At 38.5% G+C, this 17,357-nt stretch overlaps 1 protein-coding gene across 1 annotated transcript in view; it reads left to right on the plus strand.

Annotated features, from left to right (window-relative positions):
* Positions 1 to 17,357, plus strand: part of nlgn1 (neuroligin 1) — a 400,692-nt gene that overhangs the window by 119,642 nt on the left and 263,693 nt on the right. Inside the window, exon 3 of the mRNA XM_042483820.1 lies at positions 7,248 to 7,307. Within this exon, the coding sequence (XP_042339754.1) occupies positions 7,248 to 7,307 (60 nt within the window). The remainder of the gene's footprint in view (positions 1 to 7,247; positions 7,308 to 17,357) is intronic.

Here is a 17,357-nt window from a genome sequence, read left to right on the forward strand (position 1 = left end):
GTTAGCTTCCACTTTTATTGTTAACATCATACACACCAAAATAATAACAGACATCCAGGGACATGGCTATCTTTCCACAAGTAACGTGAGCTGGCCGGTTCTAAACCCAATCTAACTAAACTTAGTTGATAGAGAAAACAAAGACCAATGCTAAAACTATTACTTAAACTTTTTATTTTAATCATTAGAAGTTATAAACTGACATGGACAGAACATGTTTATCATAAATCTCAGAAATTTGTAGTACAGTGTAACCATAAAAAATAGAAATATGGGCAAAACTTCAAAAACAATAATTCCCCCTTTAAAAAACACTTAATGAACACTTAAAGACATTTTACCTCTTTATAATTACAACCAGATACACATGTTCTAATCATAAATCTCCTATTAGGTTTCCCGATAACGTTCACTGTTTTTGACAATGTGACGTGGAAAAAACGTACACTCTTAGATGAGCATATAAGTTTGATATAACACAAATCACATCTGAGAAGCTCTTGGTACAGCACATACATAAACAAAGACATGCCAAAAATAGAACGATGATTCACCCTTATAAAGTGAAATTCACATGTCACGCAGCCGTGTCTAACACTGGAGTCAAAACATCTACATCGTCTTGGTCTCTCAGTTTCTTAACCTTCAGACACCCTGGAGCCTCCTCACATGCGTGCATGCAGACAGTGAAGGACTCTGAGGCCTTCAAAAATCCTAAAGCGTGACTTTGGATGATTCATACATTCATACAGTTACTATTATTATGAATAATAATAACATGCAATTAGTTTTATATTCAACAATTTTTCAGTGACACACTGACATAGAGGAGTTGAATACTTTTTGTGTTTTAAGACTCAGTTAGTGAGGGTGTTGTGCTGCACTGCATTATATTCAGACCTGTATTTCATATTCTCCTACATGTCTATGAATGGCAGCTCGTTCTCATTACAAACTCATCAGTCTACTCTGCCGATGCTTTCGGCGTACGAGTGTGACACTAAAAGCCACTTGGAATGTGGCTTGACAGCATCAGCTGGCCGGACAGAACTGGTGGCATTGTTATTATCCACCAGCGGATGGCCGGACAGCACGAGGTGCTTCCATATGATAGGCAAACAGGCAGCCTCTCTAGACCAGCTCTAGAACAGGTTGCATGAGCATGAAACACTTAAGGACAGCGTCAAGTCATAACTCTGCAGGTAACCACGAAATATAAGGAGCACAAGGGCGTTTCAAGGGTGGGTGCAAGAGGAAGTGGATGGGTTCCACAAACAACTAACTTTCATGCAGGAATCCTGAGTTCACTTCCCTGTGTGGATGTGAGTGGTCTTTTTCTATAGCTTACCATGTGCCTCGTTTGCCTAAACCCAACCATCTGTGACTTTGTTGCCGAATCTTAACCAGCCTGACTGTCTATGTTGGTTGCCATGTGCTCATGTTGTGTAAACATCACAAAACACTGCGTTATCACAAAATGTGCATTTGTTGACATTATAGTAATGGCATTCCGGAGTGAAATTAGCTGATTCAGAAGGATACCTACAATATCATCATAAATCGAGAAGGTCATTGACAGAGCAGCACCATGTGACAAGTTGGGACGAGAACATGTTAACAAAATAGGAATACCTTTCAAGATAATATGTGCAATACTTCCCTCCAAATTTAACCTCACTTACAAAGTACAAAGCAATATAGAGGCCAGTCATTAATGGCCTTGTTTTTTCACAGCCCTTTTAGTAATTTAACTGTGAAAGCTCACTTTATGACTTTGCAGTTGGCTTTTTTCCTGACAATAGCCTGAATCATATGACTATAACTTATGGTATGAGATGGGAAGATGTTGAAGTTATCAGGAAGGACAGAGGAAGAAGACTTTCATGTTTAATGCCAGGGACAATCTTTGAACAGAGACAGAGTTACCATCTCCGCTCCCTTTTTGACTTCCTGTTATCACTTAACCAAAGTTCCTCTAGTTCCATGGAACACTGAGATGGAGGTTAAGGTAATTGAAATAGAAATGGGGGAAAAAAGATAAACAATTAGAAATGGGAGAAAGAAAATGACAAGACCAGCAGTAAGAGACACAGAAGTTTCAAGTTCCTAATCACTGATCAGAGCTGACACCAGTTGAGATCTCTACACAGAGAAGAAGAATCATATGCTCACAGTGACAGGTAGGGGTATGCAGGTCAGTGCCAAGGCCTTCTTGTCACTGGCCAGTTTGGAATTGACACCTGATTGCTGTATGACGTCTCTCTCCGTGTGTCTGTGTGTGTGTGTGTGTGTGTGTGTGTGTGTGTGTGTGTGTGTGTGTGTGATAGGAGCTGTCATGCAGCTGTCTTGTCTGCTCTGATCCCCACTAACCCTCAGTCAAACAACATGCCACTGTAATAGCAGCACATGTGCAGTGCAGAGAGCAGCTATGTCAATCACAGTCTCTTTGATTCTTCTACTCTCACAGGTTTTCAAGTTACCCATAATTCACTCCAATCTCAGTTTAGTATTCGAACCTCTTTGTCAGTTCTTTTGTTCTTCATAGGCCTTTTTACAAAGGCAGAAGTTTACAAATTGTTTTTAATATACAGTACACGGTGTTGGATAAAGGTTAGTTCATAGTTTTAGAATTTTTGAAATTCCAGTCCATTGAATAATGTGTAGTTCTTATAACAGCCACAACTGCAAAGTTGACAACACCCTGTTTGACAATGTCATAATGAAGATTTCTCCCCTATTTTGACCTAAGTATGCCAAAAAAATTTCCCCTACCGACCGCTGAGAGGTAGACTTGGCTCTCTGTGTGCGTCTTTCCACTGTTAGCAGGCAGAGCCATGCAACCTGACATCTCAAATTCCCCCACTCCACCTTCACATGCAGTACACGTAGGAAGCAGAACAGGCTGTAAGGTAGTGCTGAAGTGCTCTTTAAATGTGTAGACACTGAGTTAGAAGTCAAGATAAGGTGAGTGGATCCTATTGAATAAAAGTAGACAGAGTTTTATCAGTCCTTATGTATGTCCTTCGATTTTCTCGACAACTGTTCATCTGATCAACTTCACACTTTTGGGTTGTATTGCTGTGGACCCTCAGAAGTGCACTGCTGTGTGCGAGCGCTGGAGATCGACAGGACGCATTTATTAGTAGAGCGTTATGTGTAATGTATTGAGAGGGGACCCAAATGAAATGTTACACCGCTGAATGTCATGTTGAGCACAGCTTGCTCTCTGCCACTTGCTACAGTGTATTCAAAAATGGAGTAAGAAAGAGAGAGCAAAGATATTACATTGTAGCAAACTCAAAGATTTTACCACCTAACAGGATGCTGGGTGGCCCCACAACCATTTTCTAATTCATGATAGAAATAAGTGATGGGCGTCTATCAGTGAGCACAGTGTTTTCTAAAAGGCCAACATGAATCTCCCATATTCTTTATGTTTTGCTTTGACAGTGAACTGTCTATGCAGTGCACTTTATAAACAGGTAACACATCCCTAGACAGCGGACACTCCGTGTTTCTGAGACGTTTCACATTTTGAAAGAAGCAATTCTTATGTCTTGGTGCTTATTCAGCACATAGAAAGCACAAGTCAGCTCTCGCTTATCAAATTGCTTGTCAAATTCACAAAAGAGAGCTGGGAGACTGCTGTAGGACAGAATGATATGCAGGGAGCCGGCTTCCTCTTTAAAGTCACAGGAGAGAAATGGTTGCCCTTAAAATAAACCACCACTCTGGTGAATGATGGAGTAATTATGACTCATCAATATGAGCGTCTGACTGTAAGTATCTTGAACCTTTCAAGTGATTTATCGCCAATTCTCTGTTCCATAAACAGATATGTGTAAACCAACAGTCCCTGGTGTTTTTATCAAATTACTCTCCTTTTACACTGAGACATTTTTCCTCATTAACCTTATTCACAGAGCGTGCCTTTTAACCTTTGTCATGTTGAAATTGACTGCTGTGTCATTTGGATGTCAAATGGGACTGAAGGAGATTTGTATGAAATTGCTGGCTGTTTGGTGCTGTGGCTTATGATGGCTGATGGGAAGGATCATTTTACTCACTAGTAGATAGCTGTTTGAAACCTGTGGCTTCATGTGTGCGTATACACATTTCTTTGTGTGTGTGTGTGTGTGTGTGTGTGTGTGTGTGTGTGTGTGTGTGTGAAGACTTAAACACTGCCAGTGTGCTCCTCCACTCCCTGTGTTTTGCACCCTGCTAGCATATATCCTTTACTTCCACACTGCATGTTTTTAGATGTGTTCCGTGCGTGTATCTCTTTGTGTGTGTGTGTTCTTCCTTGGTGTGTGTCTATATGTTTGTCTTTGTTCCCGGTGTTTAAGATAGCATGTTTTTATGTCTCTCTATATGTACAAGAAACTCTTATTAAAATGACAGTTTGTTGGTTTTAATAAAGAAGCAGCTGACCACTTCCCCCGTCACATGATTCCATCGGGTACCAAGATGCTATCAAGTTCTGTTATTATTGCTTGGTTAAGTTAGCCATGGTGCATGAGGGAATAGTTTGACATTTTGAGAATGAAGCTCATTTGCTTTCTTGAGGAGAAGATGGACATCAGCTGTCACAAACATGAGATATATGGAGACATTGAGCAGCCCATTAGCTTGGCTTAGCATAAAGGCTAGGTATATAAATAGCCGACCACCAGGAAGTGCAATTTTTGTAATGGCCCAATTATGTTTTTACGCTGTAACATGATGCTCTGCAGCCCAAAAAGTAATTTTCCAATTAGCTTACATGGTGAAAGTGACTGGTAAATTAGCCAATCCTTTTTTTGGCATCAAAACCCCTGCAAAATGAATGTTTTACCATCAGGATTTTAACCATTTGATTTTGATAACATTTGTAAAGTCGAGAGGAGCTGCAAGATTTAATCATTTTATCCCCATTCAATTGAGCAGAGCGATTAAACAGGAAGTTAGCCACTCAGCAGCTGTAAATCTCTAGTGTGCTTACTCTCTGGGTCACACAGTGTAGAAGTCATGCTTATCATCTTCGGATCATCCAGTTGTTTTTATACATAGCAGTTGAACCATTTTGGCCTCGTGCACCACTGAGTAACTCTGATACCCCTTTTCCTCTAAATTAGCTTGGGTTCTTGAACTGGTTCTGTTAAGGATTTTTGGAACCTTGGTGATGTTTAAGAACAAGCCTGCATTTCCACTGTTTTTTTTTTTTTTTTTTTTTTGGAAATTACAATCAAATATGTGTAATCAATTGAGGGTGTATCAAAATGCATAATGAAAGTAAACAGTAGTAGCAAAATTATATACAGTATAATGCAGTAATTGCATAAATTGAAATTGCAAAAAAAACTCCCATTTTTCATTAAAAAAGTTTTGGTATTTCAGGCAATTTGAAAAAAACATTTAGCAAAACTGCAATGGAAACAGTTTTTTGGCTTTTCTAGGTCACATGATGCTAAGGCTATGTGCTTGTCAGTAGGAACTGATTCCCTCAGGCTTGATAACTTTTCAAAGTTGAGCGGATCATGTGGAAGTTTTGAATCCACAATTCATTTGTGAAATTGTGGACTATCACCTCCCAGAAATCCCTCATATGTGGCTACTTCCACATGTAATCCCCACTATCGCTCACATAACACATCTATGTCACCTTGGATTGGAAATAATGACAGCTAGTGCAGTGGCTGCAATAGAAAGAAACCTGCTCCATCAACATCCGTCACCATGCTTCTTGGAATGTTATTGCCAGAGAAGAAGTTGCCAAACATCACTCAATGTAAATGCAGTAGTCTCGCAATTGTGTTTTATCGACATTTTGAAATATCGCTTTTGTAATAAGTTTTGCGCAAATCTGTCATGGAAATCCGCCTAATGTTGATATGCAAACTTTGTTTTTACAGATAATTGTGTTTACCGAAAAAAAGAAGCATGAACCCACTATTAATTAGACCACTGCACACTCTTTTTTTCTGACATTTAATCACTTGACTTCTCCAGGTCAAGAAAAATCTGCTATTTTTTTGGTTCCTGCTGGGAGCCAACATTTCTGGTTTTGAACCTAATTTTTGTTGCTCTGAACAGTTCAAAATCAGGTGAGGAAACCAGAACAGAAAAGGTTCCATGTTGGTGGAAAAGGGATATCAGAGTGAGTTCAACGCCCTATCCATTTTTTTAGATACTTCTGTGGAAAACAGCGAGCTTGGCTTTGGTAATAAAATGTTTTGCCCAGAAACCTTTAAAGCTCACTAATTGACACGTTAAATCTCATGACTTCCTTGAGTCCTGTCATTGGCTATCTGTTCCCCCCTTACTTCCTGTCTTTATGCTAAGCTAAGCTAACTGACTGTAGCCTTATATTTATTTTGCACACAAGAGAATGGTATTGATCTCCTTGATTAACTCAAGACAGTGAAAAAGTGTATTTCCCAAAATGTTTAAGTATTTCTTTAAGCAAGCAAAACTACTCCAAAAAATATGTTGGCAGTCATGTCCGTGTAAGTTTGACATCATTTCTCTTTTTTGTCCACTCTGGAATAATATCTGAATTTAATATTGACCCTCCGAAAATTGAAATAGTCAGCAAAATTGAAATCAATTTGTCTATTCTCCAGTATCTGCTTTTGTCCTCTTTATATTCTTATGTCATCCGACGTTTCCTGATATATGCCTCACAGCAGCACCCCTGCAGTCAGATCTATGCATGGCATTGAATGTGTGTGTTTGTGTGTGTGTTTACACACTGTGAAGATACAACGGGGGGAGTCTGTCACATGCTTCTGTTGAGTGGTCTGCTCTTTAAAATGCTGCTTCTTTTACAGCCTCTGCTTGTTTTTCTCTGCTACACTGATCATTTCCAAATTTTACCATAATGTCTGTGAGATGTATAATTGATGCTACTGTTTGCACTGTTTCAAAACGATTTATGTCTTTTGATCCTGAGAGGTTTATCCTCAGTAAAGTCTTCATTTTCACAGAGATAACATTTTTTGCCTCTTTTTTTAAAGTCCCTCTTTTCTTGCTCCTTAACTTTCTCAAGTGAACTCATATACAGTAAATTCCTACTGTAAACATGTGGAGTGGACTTTGTGGTAATGTTTCCCCAGTCTCCTTGTCAGTGTGATTTTTTTTTGCAAAAAAGGGGCTATAGAAGCATTGATTATTGACATATTTTCTTGTCTTTTGAGAGCATCTTTTGAAGACTGTGTGTGTTCTTGATCACCCTGTTTTCCTCCATCTTCTCCTTCTTGGTCCTATAGGTCCCCTTACAAAGAAACACACTGATGATTTAAGTGATAGTGACCGCACGGACGACGAAGGTATTTTTTCCCCCTGATGCCAAACTGATTTGCATGACAAGGGAAACCAAACTTACCCTTTCTCCTCCAATTTTTATCTTCTTTGATTTTCTTACATTTCTTGTCCTTTTTTTGAAAGTGATGGACATTTTCTTTTTGCTCTTTACTCGTAAACTCTCTTTTTGGGCTGGATGTGTTTTGTCCTTTTCAGCTTGATGTCTAAAGTTTACATGTCTACCACCATTCTTTGAAATTAATACTGTAACATAGACTCTCTGCTTGGATTTGCTGTTTCCTTTCCTTTTCTATGTTGCATCCCACCAGCAGATGAAGTAACTATTAACCCTTCAGCCAGCTCCTAACACATTCTTGCATGTTTTTGTTTTAGTTTGTGTCATTTATTAAATCAGATCATGTTAAAAAAAATCAATACTGGCTAACTGGCTTTTACCTACTAACACTTAGACCTGTTCATAATTTGGGCGTCAAACCAACAACCCTTGTGCGTGATGACTCCAAAAACAACATAAAAAAATAGTGGACCAAATCAGCGTAAGCATCCCTCTCAGTGGCAGTTGCTGCAGAGATGTTTGGGTTGTTATTTCTCCTGGCATGGTTTCCTCTCCTACAGGGCAAAGTCGGAGCTAATTTACTACCCAACAGTATGTGAAGCTAACTTCCTGGTCAAACACCCGCAGTGGCTTTTAGATTCAGAATCTAAGTCCCAAGCTGCCAAATTAGTTGTTATGTAGCTACATAAAATGTGGACTGGCGAGCAGACATGACAGACTTGGCAATAATAAAAGGAGCCAGCATTTGGGTGATGCTGATTTCAAATGACACTACTGTCATAATGGTTTCAAGTGATCATCTGGGCTCTCCATTTTAATGCTTTTTGGAGAACACACAATCAAAGTGGCACATAAATACTTCATTTTCTGTTGCATGGTAATTGCAATGTGTGACGATTTTCACAATTTTGAGGACTGCTTACACAGCAGATTGGAATTTAAATTCTGTAGGCATCTCTGCAGAGATGGAGCTGCTCAGGAGGCAGAAAGAATCTCTGCAGAAGCAGAGTAGGTAACAGTGTAAAGCCAAGAAGAAAGAGAAGATGGGGCCAGCAATATCTAAATCTGATCATGCTAGTAACACGTGTCATAGATGATTTTGTAAATTTTAAAGTTGACATACAAGCCTATACTTATATAGTTGTCCTTGTTCTCTTCCAAAAACATAATTCTCAACAATGCACATACATTTGAACTCATTTAATTAATTAACATTCAGTACGTTTACATGATGTTAGAAAAAGTCAAATTATTGTGTTAGTCCAGATTGACCCTGAAAAAGAGACTCAACATAGCCTCCAGAAAGTTATGTTACAAGATAAACTGTGCTATTGGTTTCTTTAGGTCCTGGCTTTTTATTGCAACATAGTTGAGGATGTATTTTGTCAGTGTAAAAAGCAAAAAATAGGTATGTTACCTTGAGGCAACATGGTACCGTAGTGGTTTAAAATACATCTTAACATGTTTGTCTGACCAACACACCCAGATAATACAGTGGGGGGTCAATTTACTCTTTAATGTGTATGCCTCAATCAGACCTAAACTGGCCTAGATGTCCTGTGCGTGCTCCATAGTTCCCACGCAAGACTTTGACTCAGAAGACAACCACGATGAATTAATAGAAGAAAGCTGAGACAAACAAAAGAAGAAGAGATGAAAAGAAAACAAGACGACGGTACCAAGTAAAGCGTAGAGTACATATGAAATGTACAGCACTGAAAAGTTATCTTTGTTTTTACCATTCGACACGCAACCCATTTGCCACTTACTAACTTGTTTGGTACGTGACGTAATAGGTCAACCGGAAGAAAGAAAATGCCAGCTGAAAGGGGGCATATATTCCCCCTACTGTGGCAGAGTGGGACATACTTCAGTCAATAAATCCATTATCCACCCATGCTTGTATGCTGGGACTAGGACAGCAGTCCCATTAAATAGCATATTCAAGCTATAACTGTAACCGTACTGAGTGACTATTGATAAGTTACCCTCACTTCAAAAAGTCTGAACTATTCATTTTATATGCTGCATATTCTAACTAACAATCCAATCTGCATTTCCCTTGCAAAAATTTCTAAACACCCACAATTTGCAATCCAAACATCTTCTATAGTGTGATGAAGGCAATCACACGTGCGACCGAATAAATTCTTAACCAGGAAAGTGACTCCACACTAGTGCGGATGCCTGCACTGCTTCGGTCTATTGGTGCTGTGCAGCACAGTATGTAAGCACATATGATATTCATGACATGTTAGTTACCTCATATATCTATGGCCTGATTCAGTCACACTCATTAAATAACACGGCATGTGTTCAATGCGCATGACTTTAAACCTTGAAACAAAGGTAAAGTGCAATACAAAGACGTTAGCATTTCCCACATACAGTTGCTTGGAGGGGATTCAGTCGTAGACGAGTACTGGGCACATAGTTATGAAAAGGAATACTAACGGGATCAAGCGGAAACCCAACGAAGACTATAGGATGGAAACGCTGCAATTGCTCCTCTTGATATGAAATTAAATGCTGTTTGAAAGCAAAGACAGAGTGCTGGAAATCCATTAATCTCAATAATACAAAAAGATGAACCTTTGCTTAGTTGCCATAAACAAGCAGTGCTTTGAAAAGTCATATTAGGAATAAAATGTCCTTGATAAAAACCCTGAGATAGAGTCGTATCCCCTCAAGGCTGCTCGAGTGCAACTTTAATGACAGGCAGAAAGTCTTAATAAGGCACCTCTACTGTATAATGTGACGAAGTAAACAGCAATTACATCCAAATAAGACTCACAACCATCCGGATCCCTTTGATCTGTGCCATTACGCTGTTTTTCTGGGAGCTCACATGCGCGCATATGCACACACACACACACACACACACACACACACACACACACACACAAGGACCCCCACTCTCCCTCTACGCACACACACACCAATAAGATTAGAGAGAGTCACACAGATCTATTCAATGAAATCCCAGCAAGCTTCAAGTGTTATCTCGAGAAAGGATGCAGGGCAGACAACTAATCCAGTTTAATATAGAGGAAAATATGCTCGAGGACACACATACACACTCTCACATAGTCATACGCTCAGTTGCCCTCTCCAGGCCCACTGATCAGCTCGGATCCCCCTCAGTGATTCTTGATGCTCTTAACCCTTGACCCCATGTAGCCTTGTAGATGCAAACTGAATGAGGACGTCCCCCAAACCTCCCCACCCCTCCCACTCAGCAAGTCTTGGATTTTACAATCTCTTTATACTCAATAAAGCTGCTGTTTGTAATCCTTTTGTGCTGGGAATAGAGATGTAAACAGGAAAGTCCCTGAGAGCTGAGGATTTGTTAGAAGCTCCACTTTTTTTTTTTTTTTTCACAGTGAATATTGCTGGAGCGGTTCTGAGTGGGTATACAGAAGTGCCAATGCAGTGAACTGTGGTATCTACAGGGCTCATATAGGACCCCTGGTACCCCTTCTAAAGTATTATATGGCAATACCTGTGAGATATAAATCTCCCTATACACTATGGATATATTAATGCATGGGAGGCAATCCTGGAGCAGTGGAACAGATGATAAAAGATCAGCTGGGGCATGTGTTCCCTTGTTGCATGGAGTTCGCCCAGAGGCTCCAGCTGGTGACATTTCAGCAGTAGCTCCCACTATTGAGGCTGCTTGATACCACAGACATCAAGCACAAGTGAAATCCTCTTTTACCCTTACTACTCACCATATTACAAATAAAAATATTCTACAGCAGTTAATATTGATAATAATCAGCAGCAGCACGGAGGGATTGAGCCTTACTAAAATGACAAAAGAAAATGCAAAAACTGAACCATCTGATATGAAAGCACAATACAATGCATCAATGCAGAGCAGCCAAACGCTTTAACAAGCCATTCTCCTGAAATGTTAAAAGAATATAATGCCCGCAAAATGGCCCTCTGTATATTAATAACTCACCGCACTGAAGTCTTAATGAAACTTTGTTTTTTTTTCTTGCACCCCTCCACAGTAAACGGAGAATCAAAAAAAGGCCAACATCCTTAACCTTTTGTAACCAGCAGCGACATCACCTTTCACAAGTATTTAACTCTTTGAAACCTGAGAAAATTGGTGCCATTTCTTTCAAAAACATGAGAAAAAAGGCAATGAGCAACTTGATAAGAAATGTTCTACAGATTAAAAGAAATGCGTACATTTAGAGAAAAAAACTAGTGGAAAATGTGAAGAGTGAAAAAAAGCTAAGGAAAAAATAGAATTGTCATAACACATATAAAATTGTGTTACACAATTATTATCATTTTAAGCACTTTTTCCAAGTGTTGTTTGCTTTTTTTAACTCTCTATTTCTAATTTATTTTTTTAAGAATCAATTTTCAGGTTATTTTATTGCACATTTGCTAATTTCTTGCTCCTTTTTTGGTAATTTCTTCTTTCGTTGCTCATTGACTTTTTTTATTTTTACTTTTTTATGTTTTAAATTAAGCCAATATGCTTAGGTTTTAAAGGGTTAAATACTTTGTAATTGCAATTACAACTGCAGTTTGTTTGACTTAAATAACTACTTCACCCACAAAAATGACCAGAAGTCTATCAGTTACTTATTGTGTGTTTCCTTGAATAAGTGAACTGTTTTTCACTCATGCCACACGGTAAACGGAGAATCCAAAATAGACAAACTTCCTGAACTGAAAAAACACGGTCCACATTGAACAGAAGCACACCCTGAGTGTGCCCAAGAATGTGATGTGTATAGGATCCACTTGAGCAAAGTTTGAATGCACATGCGTGCTAGACTGCCTTGCATGAGACTGTTTCTACTGACATGTTTTAAATTGTAACATTTTAGCACAAATGCATGTGTTTGGGAAGTACTGAGCATTCGATTGGATATATAAGACTTGAATTACGCTGCACAGGTTGTGTGAGAGTTTCTAAACTGATGTTATGATATAATTTGGCCGCTGGTCCTCCTTATACTTTAATTCATGAAGAATACTCACCTTTTTGGATTTTCTGTTCATTGTAGAGTCATGCAGTGTTTTCTACATAAATTCAAGGTAACGTGCAGTGAGTAACTGAAATATAACTTGTCATTTTTGCAAGAGAAGTATTTCTTTAAGTTAAATAAACTGCGGTTGCCTTACTACCATGTCAGTTTGACAAAGACATGGAAAACAATTATTACATTATAATACAATACAATACAATACAATTAAACATTTCTTCATGGCATCTGCACATGCAACCAGCAGGTCCCCATACAACAGTGACCCTAAACAACGAAACCTCCAAAGGGACCCATGTGACTGTCCCAAAATTGATTCATATAATATTCTGATCTGCTGCCTCTATGGTTAATGTCTGGTCATGTTGAGGCAGTTAAAAATGCTTTATGTTATATTTAAATTTGGCCTCATATCAAAAGTGAACTACCTAAACCATCTTCTCAAAGTGACAACATTGTCTGTGCCAATTATACCAAATTCTTGTATTTTGGAATGGATGGTAGATTTAAAGGATATCAGTCATGTAACATAAAGCACTACATCTATTGTACTTTGGTTTAATTAGAGCTGCATTATGATATTTGCAAGTTGGAAACTGGTACAGTACCTCCATCAACATTAGCCTGACTTTAGAAATAACAGTAATTACTCTCCAATTCGTACTTATTAGAACAATAGAAATACACATGTCGATCAATCAATCAATTAATCAGACTTTATTTGTATAGCACTTTTCATACAAGAAAAACTGTAACACAAAGTGCTTCATTCAATAAAACCATAAAGCCTCCACTAGCAACACGAGTGCACACGCACACACACACACACACACACACAAAGTGCACAAAGTACACAAGCACATGCGTAAAAAGAAAAGCAAGACATTGTATTTAATTCAAGCACTAAAATAAGAGTACTCATTGAAAAACAGGAAGTGAGGAAACACCAGAAACAGGATAAAATATATAGATAAAAGATAAATAAATGAATAATAATAATAATAATAATAATAATAATAATAATAATAATAATAAAAAATAATAATAATAATTCATTTTATTATTTGCAACATTTTGATCTATTGAATCTATCTAATAACAACGTTAGATAGATTCAATAGATCAAAATGTTGCAAATAATAAAATGACATACCATCTTGTAGACAGACCAAAATGTATAAATAAATAGTCAATAAATAAATCGGTGAAGTTCAGTTAAATTCCAGACTAAAAAGGTAGGTCTTAAGTTATTGTGGCATGCTATGCAGTAAAACCAAATATAATGAAATAAGGTATTAGTTCATCCAGAAATTTACTTTTTGAATATATCAGCTCTGATTTGCAAATATGTCATGCCAAGCAAAAAGTCAGTTGCATATGGCAGAAATAAGTATACCATCAATATGCATTTCATTACGTGTTTGTATTTTTGACATCTAAGACTTGCCAGCTGATGTGTTCTCTAATGAGTTACATCAGCACAGAAGCACTGATTACTCAGGAGCACTTCATCTGGAAGCGTCTATATTGGCGTTCACCAGCGGGCCTCATTTTGTTTCCTGTTGCTTTCATGAAGAGTCCCTGTGGCTTTGCACCCTGCAGCAAGAGGCTGAAGTCAGGATATAAAAAACACCTCTACTCCTTGTGTCTGCGGCTGGTTTGATAAGTCCTCTACACCAGCAGAGGGAGAGGATACTGAAGTTGTTGCAACAGCCGAAGGGCATCTCTCAGGGTTTTCTTGGAGAAATCTAAAGCACCTGAATCTCTTTGATCATAACCTCATTCTCGAGATAGCAACGATCTACTCCATGTTGGCACGGTACCTGTCCTCTGACAAACTCCCTCACCCACACTCCCCGAAAAGACTGAATGGTCGAAGCGCTACAAGATTGCAGAGACTTGCATCTCATTTCAGTTCGTCTTAAAGCAAGCTTTTATCTCGCTGCTCACTGTGAAAAAAAAGCAACAACTCTGGAGGACAGTTAGATCTTCCCGCCTGTTTCCATACATCTAAAATCTGAAATAATTTAGGAATAAAAGGACAAACTGATATTGAAAATAACCAAGTAAATATCATATGCTCCTAAAATCATCCCAACCATACCACCTTACTCCATGCAGGAGGACGATGGAAAGAGATGAAATCTGCAATCAGCTCAATGAGGATTTATTGATAAGTTAGGGGAATCAGAGAGACTGGGGTTTAGTTTTTTTTTTTCTTCTTCTCTTGGCTCTGTGTCTCACTCTGGCAGCCAATGGAGGATGCCAGGAAACCACGGAGAGAGCAAGCTGGATTGCATAAACTTAAAACCTCAAGGTACAGTGTGTTCAATATACACTGGGACTTGTTTCAGCCAGTAAATTCAGGTAAATCCATCAAATACTCAAACATTGCCAAGACAATTTTATCCTAACCTCACCTCATTACCGCTGACCTTCAGCACTCAACGAAAAGAGTCACCTGAGCCGTTTGTGTCCCACTGCAGCGGAAATTAATATATTCATGGAGAGCATATACACGTACAGAAAACAGTGAACTATCATACAGATCCTACAGAGTAGACCAATATGAGAGAGCAAGTAAGAAATCCTCAGAGGCTAAAGAAATGCCACACCTCTTACTGAAGTAAAAGTAGTAATAACACAGTGTTATATTTAGGCCTGCAGCAGCAGCAGCATCGTCATTACCATCATCCTAATTGTCATCAACATCATCCTGACTGTTGTGACTGTCACCATCACCATTGGCTGTTGCGGTCATCAACATCATCTTCAGTCTGTAGTTATTTATGGCTGAATGTCCATCTTAATGAATGACATCATTATCAGCATTAAGGATGCCATGAGCATGTTCATCATCATCATCATCATCATCGACAAACTCATCAAAGCTGTCAGCACCGTCATCACAGTCACCAGTGTCATAGTGGTGACATCAAATCAGCAGTGCCATGGCCATCTTCACTACAGTCATCATCTTCACCACCAAGGCCACCACCACGATCATTACCATAATCATCGTCTTCACCACAATCATCATCTTCACCACCACCACGATCATCACATCATCATCATCATCATCAATATACATCTTCACCACAATCATCTTCACCACCATCACCACCACCACCATCATCACCATCATCATCATCATCATCATCATCATCATCAACATCTTCACCACTATCATCATCTTCACCACCATAACCACCACGATCATCACCATCATCATCATCATCATCATCATCATCATCATCATCATCAACATATTCACCACTATCATCATCTTCATCACAATCATCATCTTCATCTTCACCACCACCACAATCATCACCATCATCATTATCATTAACATCTTCACCACTATCATCATCTACACCACATCATCTTCATTATCATCACCTTCATCACAATCATCATCCTCACCACAATCATCATCTTCACCACAATCATCATTTTTACCACCATCATTATCTTCATCATCATTCTAATCAACGCCAAGATAATCATCATCTTCATCATCATCACCTTCATAACAATCCTCGTAATCTACCACCACTACCATCACCATATTTATCTTTAACACCACCATCATCTTCACCTCCATAATTACCACCACCCTCATCATCTTTACCATCACTACCATCAACACCACCGTCATCATCATCATTATCACAACCATGGTTGTTTTCGTCATTAATATTATTTAATATTATCATCATTCTAGTGTTTTGCTTTCATCATCATTGTCAATACTGTCATCAGTGTAACAGGTAACTCCGTTATTATCATCATTATCAGCAGTTACAGAATGGATGTTGCCATTTTCATCATCAACATCATGGCTGAAACCATCATTAGCATCAACGTTATCTTCATTGACATGCTGTCCATTTGCACTTTCTCCCCTCCTCTCGTTTTCCCGGCTACACACATATCTGGACTATGAGGCACACACACACACACATACACACACACACACACACACACACCACACACACTCCTGCCATAATCCCCTGACCTTTTTTGTCAGAAGTTTCTGGAAGCCTTCCAGAGGAGAGTTATGAGCGGCCGCTACATTGTGGCCACAGCCTGCTGTGACAGAGGGAGCTCAACAACTAGGAGAAAAAACACTACAAAGGACAGAGAATGATAGAAGTGATGTAATGAGCTCTGCAGCGAAAGAAACAGAGGAAAGCAAAAAACCATATGAGGAGACAGCATTTTACCTAGTTGTGCTTCATATTAATTTCTTTCTAAATTTTTGTATTCTTTTACCCCATTTCCTTTTGCCAATTGAGGGTTTTTTTTTCCAAGGCTGTGTCTATTTTATATTCTCAGTTGGAAAGAAAACAAGTTCTGCAGCTGCCCAATATAAAGACACACTGTACTATTCAGTTCCTCCTTTCAATTTATGCTGCATAATTTCCTGTTTCCTCAGTAATGCCTTTAAACATACACAAGAAAGGTAAAATGAAGGCTAAACCCAGTGTGTTTTAGTTTTCTTATTATTCTAATACATTACTTTAATCAAAGTCATATCAAAGGAACAAGTTGTACATTATGTACAGTAGAATGCATTGAGGGGCACTTTAATATAATTAGAAACCAAACTGTTACAAGTCACATTCAAATCACTGTTTTTTAATGTAATTAAATCACAAGCTACATACATATTACTGTTTTTATTGTGATTAAGTCATGGACTGCTTTTATATCACTGGTTTTTTTTGTACTGTGATTAAGTCACAAGCCACATTCATATTATTGTTTTTGACTGTGATTAAGTCACAAGCCTCATTCATATTTTTTTTTCTTTTTAAGTCACAAACCACATTCATATCACTGTTTTCTACTGTGATCAAGTCATGCGCCACATTCATATTGTTTATTTACTGTGGTTAAGTCACAGGCCATATTTATACTATTGTTTTTTACTGTCATTAAGTCATGCGCCACATTCATATTATTGTTTTTTACTG

The sequence above is a fragment of the Plectropomus leopardus genome, chromosome 3 (assembly GCF_008729295.1).
Source record: "Plectropomus leopardus isolate mb chromosome 3, YSFRI_Pleo_2.0, whole genome shotgun sequence".
Lineage (NCBI taxonomy): Eukaryota > Metazoa > Chordata > Actinopteri > Perciformes > Serranidae > Plectropomus > Plectropomus leopardus.